General features: G+C 46.1%; 1 protein-coding gene across 1 annotated transcript in view; it reads left to right on the top strand.

Annotated features, from left to right (window-relative positions):
- The first annotated feature begins 939 nt into the window (after positions 1 to 939).
- The window catches only part of LOC135917236 (probable thiopurine S-methyltransferase), a 63,618-nt gene continuing 47,613 nt past the window's right edge, over positions 940 to 16,944 (top strand). The window contains exons 1-3 of the mRNA XM_065450773.2: positions 940 to 1,106; positions 1,525 to 1,617; positions 15,808 to 15,937. Coding sequence (XP_065306845.2) covers positions 994 to 1,106; positions 1,525 to 1,617; positions 15,808 to 15,937 — 336 coding nt within the window. The 5' untranslated portion in view covers positions 940 to 993. The remainder of the gene's footprint in view (positions 1,107 to 1,524; positions 1,618 to 15,807; positions 15,938 to 16,944) is intronic.

Raw genomic sequence — 16,944 nt, 5'->3', positions numbered from 1 at the left:
TTTTCTGCATGTTGGCGTACACTTTCCAAGGCAGCTGCTTGTCCCTCTAGGAAATTTTTACAATTGGCTTGCATAGCAGCCATGGCGTCTTCAAGCTTATTTATTCGTTCCAAGGCAACAGCGAAGGCATTGGCATCAACCTTCGACATTGGATCGAGATTCTGCTCGACGTCACCCACGAGTACAAGTAACAGCTCAGACAAAGTAAAGTATATTTTTTATAACAAAGTAAGCGACCACTTAAACGCGTCAGTCCACTTTGTCTATACGTGATATACACAGAGTGGACTGTCTATATCACATATACAGATAGTATATGTGATATAGACGTCTTTATCACATATATCATATAGACAGAAATATATGCGACAAAACTTGTGAATGAAGTTGGATGCCCGGTGATGTCATTCATAACTGCTCTCCAACACACAACCGAAACTTAAAAAGCGAAAGTCGTGCATTATGCCCCGTGGCCCCGTTTCTCTTTATTTCTGATTTCTTCGCAGCAACAGGACAATGACTTCAACGCTTGCGTTGTTTCCAATGATCGATGAACACCTGTTTCTGCGGCACTGTATATTGCTCAATGCCACAGTTATTTGTTCTTTTTTCGCTCTTGCGAAAAGCAAACGGGGTGGCAGAGTGTTAGTGGGCGCGTTGTCGCGGCAAGCGGCGTCTACGTCAATAAAAAAAGCAGACGCAAAGCTTTGAAGAGAGCATATAAACTTACCCTGGCGTCATGTGAAGCACTTAATTCACCAAAAGGAAACCAGTCCTTATTTTATTGTTCGTTATGGTTTAGGTTTTTTTCTTTTGCTAGTCTAAGCTGCCGCCCTGCAATTCCAACGAACGCTTTGAAACACACGTAGCTGCATCCAGCGACCAGTGTTCTTCCGCAAGCGCATCGCCACGGTGTTGCTGGTCCTGCAGAACGGTAACTGTATTTAGGGTCGCGTAAAAGGGCACTCTCAAAGTCACGTCAAAGCGTTCGCAATGGCCCCAGTCGGAGCCGCTGTGTACGGCGCCTGTGAACGGGACGGACACGACTACTGGCACTCTCAGTGGAAAGAAGGCGGCGCAACGTGGCAACAGCAAAGCGTGACAAAGTGAGCTTCGGCAGACAAGGCTGTCAATGATCAACTTGCTGCGCTCGCTGCAACTGTCTTGTCGAGCTGGTTTCCTAGTCTTTTGGACGAGTAAACTGGTCTATAGCTCCCCTTTGCGGTACCGCAGGGTGCCTTCGTGTGGGAAAACAGCCTCCAGGAAACTACAGTTTACGATACCTACGGGCAGTCGTCAAAAACTTGCCTTTCTTTGTTACCTCGACGGTCTCTAGAGACAGTAAAACCTGCCTGTATTTAATTGAGTGATTGCCGAAAAGAGTTTGCTTCTCTGGCTGGCTTTTCTTTAAATCGTCAGCGTTGCGACTTCTTGGTATTGCAAACAATAAGTGTCATTTACTGCTAGGTTTCTTCATCCAGATGCATCGTAAAGCTTCTTGGCTTCACGTTGTCTTTACTGCAGGCTCCTCAAAGACAACAAGGATGTCGTACTCGCCGGAAAGACACAGGCGCAAGTTTTCCTCCCGCTCTGTGGAAAAGCGCACGAGCTCAAGTGGTGAGTTTAGTTCAATGGTTTTGGAGCGAGCTAACAAAAATGTGTAAACGATGAACGGCGTGCCAGTGTAACGCTTGCATGTCCTGCTTCCTTGTGAATAATAAATCAACAGACAAAATGTTCACGATTTTTTTTGTTCTTGATGTGAAGCTGTGGCGCCTGAAGATAATGCATTCTTAAAAACAATGCGATTTGCACTGCTTTGATTTGTTTTAGTTGAAAACAAGAATAAATTATGCAGACCCAACACACTTGGTCACACCTATGGGAAATGAAGCTTCAGTCAAGCAGGGAAATAAATGATCTTCAACTAGCGGCAATGCACGCAAATGTGTTTAGTTTTCTTCCTATTTTGCGTGTGCTTTTCTTCAATCTACTACGAAGGTCACAACACTGTTCTCATGCAGTGTATATATTTACGCACTGCACAGATCACGAGCTGTACCGGAAGGCTACCAGCCAAATCAGGATGAGGCACAATGTGATATACATAGGCAGCAATGTCCCACGGACATAAGCGATGTGTCATGCTTGTCGAGTGAAGAACGCTGATGATTGCGCGTGCACAGGACACCACGACGTGCACCAAGCAACATTTGGGCATTCTGTACATCTTGTGTCACAGTGAGACATACCCATTCTGCAGAATTGACCAAGAGTGGGCGTACGCCCAATGGCGCATATTGAGTGGCTAAATCGAATAAAATCAAGGAAATCAAGCAATGATGTAGGGATGTCACGAAGTCTTGGGCTATGCAATATCACGGCTGGGAAGTATCGAAGACACATGTAGCTCAGGTACTATCTTAAGATACTATTTGGGCACCTTGTAGTTGTATCATGATGCATTCGGCGAGATGCGTATCAGTATCTCCCTTTTCGATGCATTATACAGCAGTCATAAGTTTCGGCGCTTCGCCAGAGTTTTGTGGGAGAAGAGAAAGAAGGGCGAACTGTCCGTTGAGGCATGGTGAAGTGGAAATGAAAAGAGAAAGGCTCAGCGACACCGCTCGCGGAATTAGAAAGAGAATCCAGTGAGGTGGAAGGTCAGTGGGTGGCTTGGCCTTGGGATAGCGCGAACGTCTCTCCAGCCGCACTCTTCAGACAGCAGCGGCTGGCTCACAATGCTGGGTCCAGTGAGGGGACTCACCGGCAACGCACCGTACCGTCGTCTCCGTTGAGTGCTGCGATGGTGCAGCGCAGTACCAGGGCAGGTTTCCGCTGCAGTTCCGGCCCCGTCCTGTGCTGCGGTGGCTGCCTATTCGTCAGGCCCCGTCCTCCAGTGCATGCGAATAGCCCGCGAACGCACGCTAAGTGCCTCGAGCGGCAAGTCGCGCGGCAATTTCGCGCGTATTCGCGGGCTTCTTTCACGCTCGGAAAAACATGTTTATGTACCGCGCACTGAGAAATAGAAAGCTCTATCGGGAGTTTTTCATGTTGCTCTACAATTTTATCATTGCCACGTTTCATCTAAGTATATTATTAGAGAAGTACAATAATTAAGTCTAATGATGTAATTAGGCGGAATGTAAAAAATAATATGAGCATCTCCAAGCGACGGCAAACAACATTACCTTGGTTCTGAACAGCTACGTGGTATTAGCATATTTTTAAAGCTTGGTGCATGATACTTGGGACACCCTGTATATATCCAGGCACACCCAAGTGTGATATCGAGAAGATCATGGCCATGCACTTTGCATGGCTTAACCGTGATGACACTATCCCTGAGACCATCGTCGGAGACTTCTATATGGACATATCAAAATCATACCAGAAATGGTTCACTCACTTCGTGCTATAAGAGCTTTGTTTGATGTGCGACACCAATCCGAGTCACTCAAGTGGTAGCGTAGTGGCTCTGCCACAATGCCACGAGTTCGTGCGATGCCTCAGTATAATGCAAATTGAAAATACCTGTAGAGCTGCGCTCAAATTTCGCATTATGGAGTATCGCAATCGTCGGTGAATTTTCTTCAATGCCCTTTTACTGTATTATATGTAATGTTCTTGATATTTGTGTCTTCATAGTGTGTGCTTAATAATGTGTATCGATGCATTATGTCTGGACATTGTCACGTATATACGCTCACTATTGTTATTTTTGTATATATTGTAAATGACGTTTTTCTAAACTATATGAGATGCAGTGTGTCAGTTCTCAGCGACAGCGGGCTGGGCTTCGCGCACTGTCGCAACACCGCAACTGCTACATCAATTTGTTAAAGAAGTGTCTCCATTCACCCGGGTCGTACGCTCACCGAGACGACCGTGACGCGCTATCACGTGCAGCTGCTTAAGCGAGTTTAACCAGGTCTTGTGCAGCGATGGCCGGGGCTCGATGGCGTGTTTGTTATAGCCAGCGCCACAATCTCCGTCGGAGTCTCGAATTTTCGCTTTCAAACGTAATTAGCAATAATCACGAAATAAAGACGTTACCCTTGCGTACATCGCAGTTGAAGCCTCTACGACTTCTTTGCGCGGCTTGTGGAGAACAGGTGAGCGTGCTTTTCTCCTCCAGCCTGGCCGTGCCTACGCTGCTTGTGCCCGGCCTTTTCACTTGCTAACGAATGTTAATGTTATCACTCGGCGCGCCCACATGTATCGGAACATTCTCGATTGTTGTCGCCGATTCCATGCGTTGTCACCCAACTCTGAATGATCAGATTGCGCACGTAACTTCAGCAGTGTTCTATATTCAAGAGCGCATGCAAGCACCAGCGATTAGGCAGGGATATACGCCGAACCATACATAGATAAACGAAGACATTTGACCTATACACCAAGGCCCGTATTCATAAAAACGTTCTTACTGTAAAAGCGTTCGCGCCAGCTAATAGTGATGTAGGATATGTTATTAGCGAAGGAGGTCAGTCATTGAAAAAGTGCATTTACGAACGAAACGCTTTGTCACTACGGCACCAGGGCCCATATTCACACAAACTTCTTTCGCTGACAACGTTTGGGCCTGCCAATAGTGATGCAGGACATATTATTAGCGAAGGCCATCAGCCAATGAAAAACAGGAGCTACGAACAAAAAACCTAGTGAATTGGGCAGCAGGGCCTGTATTCACAGAAAGTTCTTACACTAAAAGCGCTCGTGTCGGCCAATAGTGATATGACATATTATTAGCGAAGGTGATAAGCCAGTGAAAAATAGCCCGTCGTGAATTCCGCCCCAGATTTTGAAGATTGATGCATGTGCTCGTCACTGTCATTGTGCCCGAGTGTAAAGTGTTTTCTGAAGAGTTAGCTTTGTGACTCGGCGTTGTGCCACAATCTAATTCTACACCGTCACGAATGCGTAATATATTCTATGTAGGTGTTGCATCCAGTACAAATTCATGTGAGAAAGAATTCAGACGCATGTGGTGTGTATAAAATGACTGGCGGAAATAGCTTTCAAAACAGAGAGGCGGGCAACTAGCGACGCCCGTCTCGTCCATTTCCTTTCGTTCTTTGTCCGTGCGTTCACTTTTGGCAGCGCTGTCAATATGTGTGCAGCGGAAACAGATTCGCCTCTCTGCACTGAGCGAGTGGAATATCCTGCAGGTGACTATGATTATAGGTATATGGGCAGCTTGATGGAATGAGCCGGTGAACATTCGTCGCAGGAAATTCGGGGTCTGAAAGCACAAATTTCGGTCACCTCAAGGCTCCCGAGTTTCGTTTTGCGCATGTAACGCCGGAATACGTTTCATGGAATTGGTGCAGAGCAGCTGCTCTCTCACTTTGGCGTTCCGCCGCCATCAGTGAGCCATAAATGAGTGAGCTCTACAACAACAACAACAAGAACTCATTTTACGTTTAATGTAGACGTTAATGCGATTAACCTTGAACCAATGTATCGACAAACACAGTGCATTGCCTCCGCCGAAACTCGTCGTGTATGAGGCGTGTATGTCACCGGGCTCGCTTCTCGCGCTCTCGGAATGCTGCTGCTGCTGCTGATTTATTGGCATCCCGTTTGGAACGGGGCGGTGACAAATAGTCACCTAGCCTGCTTGAGTTCACCAGGCATGCTATACATGGTTTTCATCCCAGCATTTTTCTATACATCTCCTGATTCTTCTTTCTCGTCCTCAGACCTTCTCTCTCTCTAAAGTGTACCGTTACCCATGTCTGTCGCAGATCCGGTCCTGTCAATGCCTTTCTGCTTTCTTTTTCAACCAATACTCTAAATGTCTCTTGCATATCTAGACTGCTGATTGGGTTATGCTTGTGCGCAGGTTAAATACAAGCGCTTCTGGAAGGCGTACGCTCCCTGCTGGTCCCACTGGGGGAATCTCTGCGCATCCCACTAGGATGTGCTTAGTGGTCTTGGGATTTTCGCATCTTCATACGCATGCCTCATCTTGATGCGAATATTTGTTCCGGTACGTTTTTGTCCTCAGGCCATCCGCTAGAGCCTCAAATAGCAAGGCACCGCTCTTTGTGTTGTCGTACAGATTTTCCATTCTAATTTCTATCTTCTCGTTGTTGTAAATCTCCATGGTCGTTTTTGCTTGCATTCTTCGCATGCAATTCGCTGTCTGTTTCTCTCTCTTTTTGATTACTCCTTGTTGTTTCTTCACAATTTCAAGTAACCTGTACTTTGTTGCGAACTTTCCAGACTTCTTCCTCCATTTCTTGTCCACATTTTTCAGCTGCAGATACTTGTGCACTTTAGCCCACCATTTATTTTGATACATATTCCTTAGCCTTTCTTCAACATTAATTTTGCTCCGCGGTTCTCGTACTACAAAAGAGGCCAAGCCCATGTCACCGTGGATTGTCTCGTTTGTGGTTTTAGCGTGGGCTTCCAAAGTAAACTTACCTACCGATCTTTGGTTAACTTCAAACCCTTTCAATGACTCTGATTACAAGCATAGAATGCCATTTTCGACCGTTACCGCGGGCACCATTACTCCTTTCCACATTCCCCAAAGTATTCCGTGCATCGTTATTAGAGAGTTTTAGAATTGGGGCCCCAAGCGGCTTGGGGACCCAAGAAAATTGCGCGCGACAAGTGCGCATGCGCAGAACCCAAGCCAGTCTTGCGTTCTTGCGTTCGCGTTAACCCAAGACCCAAGAATCGAAAACTAGCGTGGGCCCCCAAGCCGTCTTGGGCCGCCCTCGCGGGTGACAGCGATGGCGTACAGCAGATGGTCGCAGAGCAAACTTTATTTACTTCAACTGATTTTCGCCATTTCACACGGGTGAACTCGCAGATTTTCGCAGCGCGTCACAAGAAAACACCAACTAAGAGCACTTGGCTTCGGTTGGCTTTGCTTGGCTTAGAATTGCACACTTAATTCGTAATGCTAACTGGTACTAACACAGTTTCTTACATTTTATTGTTCGTTCTTTTTGCTCAAAAATGCATTCTGTTTGTTTTCACTTGTAACAAAAGAGGTTCATTTTTTCTTTCTTTCAAGCACCTTTCTATTTTCCACACTGCGGCGCCCCGAGCGCTCAACCCAACGCTGTCTGCGTTCGACCCAATCCTCAAACTCTGCTGCTCACATAAACCCAAGAGCAACCGACGCAACGCGGCTTGGGGGCCCAGAGCCTTGCGCCCCCAATTCTAAAACTCTCTATTGCTGCATTCCACTTCCCCTTTATTTTCAGATTATCTTGGTGGATGGTTGATAAGTCTTTCCTTCATTTATGTATACGCCGAGGCATTTATATTTATTGACTATCCGTGTGACTTCCTGTTGAATTTGCTGTTGAATACGACCTCTGGACACACGACGCCACCTTTCTCCGCGAAGTCTGTCAGTGGAGCTTGTGTCAATGTATACCGGGTGTTCGAAACTAAGCTTTATAGTTTTCTTAAAGTTAGGCGCAGGGAGGTACGCGACAACCACCTGTGCATATAAATTATGTGGCCAGGGGGACACATAATGAGATGATAATTATCGCTGTGAGCAGCCCAAATAGCTAAAATTGAATAATTAAGTGTTTGTTGACTGCAGTAAGTCGATATGTTTGTATTGAAAAGTCAGAGCCAGTTGTGTTCGACAGTATCGGTTGGAAGAATTTTTCTAGCGTGTCTGTGCTCCAAGATATCTGACTCTAAATTTTAATTGTCGTTCGCATGATTACGCATGTGAGAGAACCAGGATCGGCGCAAAGCTCCTCCCTGATGTGACGCGGCTGTTGCGTACGACGTTTAATCTGACAACGAGGCGGAGGCAGAGGCAAAGGTGATAACTGTTCTTCCCCTCTCAGCTGGCGAAATAAAGATATGACAGCGCGGTGAGCCGAGCAGTTGTCATTGATTTCAATAAAACTTACAATACTTAATTGGAAATGAGCAGTCACTTTATTTGCGCAGCCCAGGCAAGAACCATGTCCACTCGTCTAGTCACCATTACGCATGCGCACTGCCCTTCAGCTTCTCCGTTCGCGCCATTATCTCGGCATGGCAGCTGCCACCATCGTTACAGGCTGCGCGGTCGCGTGTTACGACAACGGTAACCTAACTCTCTTGCATGCGCAATCATGCGAACGACAATTAAAATTTGGAGTCGGATATATCGAAGCACACATACGCTAAAAGAATTCTTCCAGCTTACCATGTGTACAAACAAGACTCCGTCTAATTTTCAATACGAACTCCCACTTACTACTGTTAACAGAAAGTTAATTATTCAATTTTAGTTCATTCAGCTGCTTACAGCGATAATTATCGTGTCACTTTGTGTCCCTCTGGTCACATGACTTATTTTTCACAGGTGGTTTTCACGTGCCCTCCCCCCCCCCCCCTCGCCTAATTTTAAGAAAACGTTAATGCTTAATTTTGAACACCCTGTATATCGAGAAAACAATGTCTGAATATATATTACGCGGATTAGACTCCGTCCAGTACCAGCTAAATCTGACAGCACTTTTTTTGTCATTGAAGAGCGGCACAAACTCAGTGGCACATACCTGATGACCCAAGTTGGCGTCAAGGAAGTTAATTAAATATCGGATCTCCTTTCGCCGAAACAGTGCGTGGTGGAGGGTCCAGGTTGGCGCACAAGGTTTGAATTGTTTCGGTACCGCGTTCATCTTCATCAGTACGAGACTTGTACACGTTACAGAAAAGAGTAACTGATTACAATTACAATTACTTCATTCAACAATGTAAATGATTACACTTAACATTACTGCCGCACGAGAGTTATTGAGGAATTACTCAAAAGTACTCGAGTACTTCTGCGAAACTGTGCTCCGAACTTTTATTATTCTACATACACACAGTAAACACAAGGAACTGACCTGGCCTATTGAGTGTGTCATCCGCAGGCCTTCATACCTTGTTTAAATATTTGTGCTAACATCATCATCACCGCATTTTATGTCCACTGCAGGACGAAGGCCACCCCCTGTGATCTCCAGTTACCCCTATGTTTTGCCAACCGATACCAACTGGGGCCCGCGAATTTCCTCACTTCATCGCCCCACCTAGTCTTCTGCCGTCCTCGACTGCGCTTCCCTTGTCTTGGCAGCCATGCTGTAACCCTAATCGTCCACCGGTTTGGAGTCGGATATCTCGGAGCATAGACACGCCAAAACAATTCTTCCAACTTATACTGTATAGAAGCACGACTGTCTCTAACTTTTCAATATAAACACACCCACTTACTGCAGTCAGCAGAAATTTAATTATTCAATTTTAGTTAACTAGGCTATGACAGCGATAGTTATCATCTAACTTTGTGTCCCCCAGGCGATATACCTTATGTTCACAGGTGGTCTTCGCGCGCCCCCCAGTGCCTAATTTTAAGAAAACCATAAAGCCTAATTTTGAACACCCTGCATATTGAGACATTGTCCGAATATATATTACGCGGATTAGACTGCGTCCAGTACCGGTTAAATCTTAAAGCACTTTTTTTGTCATTGAAGAGCGGTACAAACTCAGTGACACATACCTAATGACCTAAGTTGGCGTCAAGAAAGTTCATTAAAAAACTAACCTGCGCATGACAGAACTTGCCCAGCCCCGTTTCTTTCTCTTTATGTCAATTAGAATATCCGCTATAGCTGTTTGCTCTCTGATCCAAAGCGCTCTCTTGCTTTCTCTTAACGTTATGTCTAGTATTCGTTTCATCGCTCTTTGCGTGGTCCTTAACTTATTCTCAAGCCTCTTTGCCAGTCTCCAAGTTTCCGCCCCATATGTCATCACCGGTAAAATCCACTGATTTTACACCTTTTATTTCAATGACGATGGTAAGCGTCCAGTCAGGAGCTGACAATGTCTGCCGTATGTGCTTCAACCAATTTTTATTCTTCTGCGAATTTCCTTCTCATTGTCAGGGTTCTCTGTGAATAATTGACCTAGGTAAACAACTGCGCTAACAATTGGTTCCTTAAAAAAATTCGTCGGTCACCGTCGCTCCTTTTCGTATGGAAGCCATCAGCAGCGGCACTAAAAACTCGCTTGAGGAGCGAAAATAGAGGGAAAGACAGGATCTTAGCCACCTACTAGATGGAGCGCTGAGGGGTAGAGCGGTATCTTAAGGTATACGAATATTCCGCATCAGATTGTGATTACTCGCCATCCGGGTCCGCTTCGTTGTTGCTGGGACTTGCAGAAGAAGCTCCCGTTTAAGCCAATGAAAAACTAAAATATATCTTGCGTACGTGGTTTCGTGAGATTAACGTCCTAAGAAGCCTTCGATATCAAAAAATACCAGCAGCGGTTCAGTGAGAAAACAAATACAGGGCCCGCGGTTTTACCTTTCTGAACATGCACATTTTTGAGGCTGCTCCCTCTCATGATCACGGGCGTTCTGTTGTTTTCGCCACATTCAGGTTCTCAAAGATGCGTCGCCTGTTACAGCTCGCATCGTAAATAAAGCGACTGGTTAATTTAATTGGTTACTGAAAGAAATATTACAATTACGAAGAGCGTTTCCGAGTGAACAAAGCAATCTATACCTTACAACATTACGAAAACATGCAATTGATTACAAGTAATTGAGTATATGTACATATGTGTAGATGTACTTAAATGTACGTTATAAACAAATGTATCTTCCATTGCCGCTCTTGAGATATACAAGTGTGACTACGAAAAAATCCATTCACACGCAGCGAGTCCCCAAACTCCACGATACTTTCATTGCCGCTCTTCCCGCAACACGCCGCGTTAACATGGTCACCAAAAAGGGAAATCCTGCGACTTGATACAAGCACTGATAATTTCATGTGAATCAGACCTATTGCCTGGTCTGTCACGCCTCGAGAAGGTTGCGTCAAGAATGATACCTGTGGGCGCCGCATTGACACCAGCTGGAACCTGTGTATGGGTTCCGCACCATAGGCCTGCCTTCCCTCCTGCCCCCACCCAGCTGCGCTCGCGGATCTACCGCACCTCTTCTAGAAACGAGGCACCACTACATGTCCAAAGTGGGGCTACACCCAAACCGCCCATCTGAGTACCATCTGTAGATTATGTCCGCACCATAGATTCTTGTTAGATTTCATTAATAATAATAATATTTGGCGTTTTACGTGCCAAAACCACTTTCTTATTATGAGGCACGCCGTAGTGGAGGACTCCGGAAATTTCGACCACCTGGGGTTCTTTAACGTGCACCTAAATCTAAGTACACGGGTGTTTTCGCATTTCGCCCCCATCGAAATGCGGCCGCTGTGGCCGGGATTCGATCCCGCGACCTCGTGCTCAGCAGCCCAACACCATAGCCACTGAGCAACCACGGCGGGTTTTAGATTTCATTGAGCAGAACCAATTATACATGCATATATAAGTTGTACGCACCAAACGTTGGATGCAACTGCGCAAACTTAAGGATAAATGCTAGGGCAGAATTCATCTCACGATGACTCTCGACGGTAATGCGATTAGCAATTAAGAAACTTAGCAACACACAGTATTCCTGAAGCCACGTTTTCAGCGTGGTAGCGATCATTCTGAGACTTTCGTTACTTCGGCTATATGCGACATGCTCCGATATCGTTAGACTTTCCTATGACACTTGCTTGCCAATGTCGCCAATGAGTATGGCGGCATGAACGCGCCTATATGTCGCTGATGCAATGACGTCGATGGAATGATGGAGAAGGAATGGCATCGATGGAACGACAAATGCGGTGTAACGACGACGCTATGATGACGATGAGATGTCCTTATTTAAATCAGGATGGTGATTATATAACGACGATAGCGGGATGACGACGCTATAACGAATCCGGATGGCGAAGCTGGAATGACGACCATTGCACGACCACAACGGCATGACAACAGATTCATGATAACCACTGTCTGACGATGACACTATGACGACAGTGGCATGAGCACGATTGAATGACGAGAGCATTGCTACGATAGAATAACGAACAAGGAAAGGCGTCGATGGATCACCGAAGGTGCTATGATGATGACAGTACGATGAGAATGGGAGCGACACTGAAGCGACACGGAGACAACGACTGCATGACGAGGATCTGAAGTTGAACTCCGTATGACGACAATGAAATGGACATGTGAGCGACCATGACGCTACCTCTATGAATATATGAGAACGAATGCATGACAGCTGTATGACGACGACACAATGACGACAATGGAACGACTGCGACCGCATCACCACGAATGTATTATAACGAATGCATCACGATGCAATGACAACGATGGGATGACAACGGTATAAGGACAATGGGATGACGACCAGCGTATGTTGGAAGTGTCGTGACAACGGCTTCATCATGAAGCCCGTATGACGACGATTGCATGAGCACGGCGGCATGACCATGATTGTATGGCAACGGACGCATGATTTTGACTGTCGGAGGACGATGAAACGGCAGCATAATCACGTTTGAATGACAGCAGTACGATTGCAATAGAATGACGAAGGAATATTGGCGTCGATATTACGAATGGCGTGCATTACTGAATGGGTGACCATGGTTGAAGGACAGTGCGATAACGATGGCATAACGGCAGTGGTATGGCGACGACTGTGTGACGCTAATGGCACGACGACGATGACAATACGATATTATGATGACGAAGCTATAATGACGGCAATACAATGCCCACGGTGGCGATGTAAGGACTGCACGACGGATGTATGACGACGATGAGGGGACGATGGCAGCATGGCGATTGTCGGGCAAGAAACTTGGAATGGCGGCGGTTCAACGACCACGACGACATCATCATCACGAGCACATAGCGAGTGACCCAAAATATTAGACAACTTACGACACTGCGTTGGAGTAGAAGGCATGACGACGACGGCATGGCGAGAGTCAGCTCACGAAGCTGCAAAGACGACGACTAAAGAACCATTACGGCATCACGATGGCCGTGTGACAACGAATACATGACGACTGTATGACGGCGATGGTGTGAGGAGCATGGCATCACGAGAGTAGGAAGACAAAGCTTGAATGACGATGATACAGTGACCACGACGGCATCACACCCACGAGCCTAGTGACCCGAGCTATTAGACTACTCGGGTTACTGGGTGGGGGTAGAAGGCGTGACGATGATGGAAGAATTATAGTGATATCACGAAGCTGGAATGACGACAGTGAAACGATCGCGACGACGTCACGACCACGTACCTAGTGGCCCGAGTAGGCAGACAGCTTGCACTACTGGGTCGGCGTAAGAGGCTCGACAGACAGACAGACAGACAGACAGACAGACAGACAGACAGACAGACAGACAGACAGACAGACAGACAGACAGACAGATAGACAGATAGATAGATAGACAGACAGACAGACAGACAGACAGACAGACAGACAGACAGACAGACAGACAGATAGATAGATAGATAGATAGATAGATAGATAGATAGATAGATAGATAGATAGATAGATAGATAGATAGATAGATAGATAGATAGATAGATAGATAGATAGATAGATAGATAGATAGATAGATAGATAGATAGATAGATAGATAGATGAGGAGAAGGAAGCGACTTTGTTCAATAGAAAGTTGAGAGCTCTGTAGATGGCCGCTTGTTTGCGGTGACCTCTTTCGCCCGGAAATGATTACTTTTTGTACATTTTCTTCAGGGGACCGTATTAGGGTTTCCAATGTCGTTTCTGAAGGAGCTGGCATAAGCTATTTGCGTGGGGGAAGGCCCTCGCATTCCCAGAGGATGTGGCTTTAGTTTGCTCTAGCAACACAGCAACCTCACGAGAGCGCAGACCACTGTCCTCCGCCGAATTTAAACTACACTCTTACCACTCCTCATCGCTTGGCGATCTTCACGAATTGAGAGGTTGACCCACTATGTAAGAAAGCTGCCATAAAAACGACTAGATAGAAACGGCTGCAGTAGGCAAAGAATATTAATCGCGTTGATATAAATCGGCACATACCCAGTGACCCAGCGTAAGAGAGGCTCACTGACATGCAGCAAATACCCAGTGACCCAACTTGGCATCAAACAGGTTAACTGAAGAGCGGAACATGCACAGCGCCATGTAGTTATCGACCCTAGTTCGCCCAATGGTTCATTTCGAACACGCCTCCCTCAGCACAGCAGCCTGATGCTAGACACATTACACCGTGGGCTATCCAGTGGCGCAAGTTGACGAGAAAACAGTTACGGAGATAAAAACATTTCGGAAAGCGCGCGAAAGACCCGAAGAATGCTGATCGCAATAATATGAATATTTAATTTTTTTCGAACGAAGCTAGGTTTACGTCTCGTGAAAGCGGCTAATGGATGAGAGACGGCTACCTGTTTGGGCCCGAAGGTAGCAGCCTTCATGCCGTCATATCAGGCGATGACATATATACGGTATCGCAGCTTACATTAGCCAAGCTGCTAAACGAAAAACAATATTTCACGAACACGGGGAAAGATACGGTCTTAAAGCATACGGTGTGGCGGCCGAACACAATAGCTATATTATTTGTACTTTGCGTCTTTCTTTTCAAATGTTTGTTTTTCATTCAGCAGCTTGGCTAACGTTTGCAAGGACAGACTGTCTAGCTTCTGTTCCCACCTGGCTACAAAAATCTACGGCAGGCCTAAACATAAGCCACTTACGCAGTGGCCGGACACGGCGCTCCCCTGTAAACACGCGGGACATGTTTTTATGAATGTTGTGTGGCTCGAATGACACTTGAAAAGAGGTTTGTAAACATTGGCTGCCTTTCTAGAGCAACAACACCTGCCAGTGCAGCGTTCATCAGAACATGTGGCATTTGTATGATTTCGCCTCGCTCTACAGGCAATGCATTTTATCCTTGGCGACTTGTCGTTGAGAGGCGAGAGCCATTGCCGTCATCTTACCCCACGTTTAAGTGCCTGCCGCACATGTTAATGTGGCAGCCACTTACTATGGGGGAGGAGGAGTAGGAGCAAACATTTATTTTCGAAACAATATGCTGCGGCGAACCCGGTTCTACTCAAGGTGGGAGGTGTGCTCATATGTGGGGCAAAAAAAAAAGAGAAAATCTTTCAGCTCAGGCAGGCGTTATTGCCCCTCTACCCATTGCTTTAGAGAGTATTTTTATTGCAAATGGGCGCTCATCTTCATTGTGTTCCTCTTGCCATTGTCTGGATTCTTCGCTCTGAAGTTAGCAGCTAAGCCGGTGCCACACCTTCCTGCAATGACACAGGGGCACCAGGACTCGAGGGCACATTCAGTGGCGGGAATGATGGCAGACGTGTGGCGCATATTCTATTAGCCAATTCTTGCGCTTATTGCCAGCTGCTGAAACCATATGCACGCGAAAGGGGCTCTTCTTCATCTCCCCTATTTCCGATAACCTCTCATGCGGATTTATTGGATTACAGGGTGAGAAGAACATAGCAGCGATGTCTCAAACTGTGTGCGCACTTAGGCCTCGCTTGCAGGGTATAACATAGGTGATTGGCACACGTAGATGCTAAACTACCACAAGCAATCGCGCATGTGAACACTGGAATGTTACAGCCAATCAACACCTCATTTAGGAACGTGTTACGTGGTTTCCCTCCTGTCTTCTTCCTTTCGCGTTCATCGCTCAGAACCTTAACTACGATTAGCCAATTAACTCAAGATATGTTCTTCCGACGAAGCGGCACCTCCATCTTGCAGAACCCGTTCCAGAACCCATACATCTTGCAGAGCCCATACAGGGAACCAACGTCTCGGTTACCTGTATGTGCGGAAGGTGTACCCTCGCTGCTATTTCTTCTCAAAGTGGCCACCACCACATGCGCAGGTTCCTCGACCTGGGCCACAGCGTTGTTGGAGTGGAGTTCATCGAAGATTGCGTGAGGGAGTATTTCGCTGAGAACGGCCTTGAACTCCAAGAGTCAATCTGCACCGTCATCGGCTGCAAGGTCTTTCAGGTATGCACGCGCAGGGATGCGCTTTTTCGTAGTTATTTTGCTTTCCTTGTTGAGCCATGCACTACAGCTGTCTCGCGTAAATGTTCGAGGCGACAGCGATATTTTTTCCGGCAGGCAAGTTCTTTTTTACGTTTAAACCTGTGTGCCCTAGAAGCTCTCAATACGCTTTCAGCTTTTTAAGGTAAAGAAATTTTTGCTACAGATATAAATTTAAAAGGACACCTTCCGTGTCATGGACATTTCTCTGCTTTTATTGATAGCAGTGTGTGCTATGCAAGGTAATTATTGCTATCGAAGAACAGGTGGCGAGTCCCAACTGTGCCAGTGGAAAACCATCGGGCACTGCTGGAGATAGCGGCTGTGTAGGATTTACTTTGAAGCAAAGGTGTACGCATAACTAAATCTCAAAATCGAGCAAGAACATTTCAAAAATGTTTGAAGTCTCATATCGTGCGTTTCTTTACTCTAAGAAACGTTGCTGGCAAAAGATAACTTTAGGGCCTAATTGTTAAAAGGCCAGTGATAATCCTTAAAGCACACAATTTAATCCACAACCGAACGTCACGACAATTTTGCGGCTTCTACTGACGAACGAGGCAAGTATGACCACTCAATTATATCTGTTGGGTTGACGTTAAAGAAAACCTTTTTAATGAAGGGAAAAATCAGACATCCACCGAATCGTAGCAACTGCTACAAAAGTAACTTAACTACGATTCTGGAGGCTTTTCTTTCGAGGAACCCGTATGTGTTTCCTTTGCAGCAGGTACTACAATTGGGTGGATGTCTCATTCTTCCCTTAATTAAGTAGTTATCTCCACGTTGCGGGTTTCCGCAGAACTATTACGTCAAACTCTTGCCTTTCCTTCGAGTTGTTGACAAATTCGACTTCGCGCTGCTATCTTCTGGCCGCCTGATTAGCTCATGGCAGGGTGGCTGCCCCGGAAATGCAGTGGCCCCGGGTTCGTGTCTCAGATGAGGACGAATTTTTTTTCAACTGCGAGGCA

This window comes from Dermacentor albipictus, chromosome 7, assembly GCF_038994185.2.
Source record: "Dermacentor albipictus isolate Rhodes 1998 colony chromosome 7, USDA_Dalb.pri_finalv2, whole genome shotgun sequence".
Lineage (NCBI taxonomy): Eukaryota > Metazoa > Arthropoda > Arachnida > Ixodida > Ixodidae > Dermacentor > Dermacentor albipictus.
Note: the sequence above shows the minus strand (reverse complement) of the source record. Positions and strands in the feature narration are given on the sequence as shown.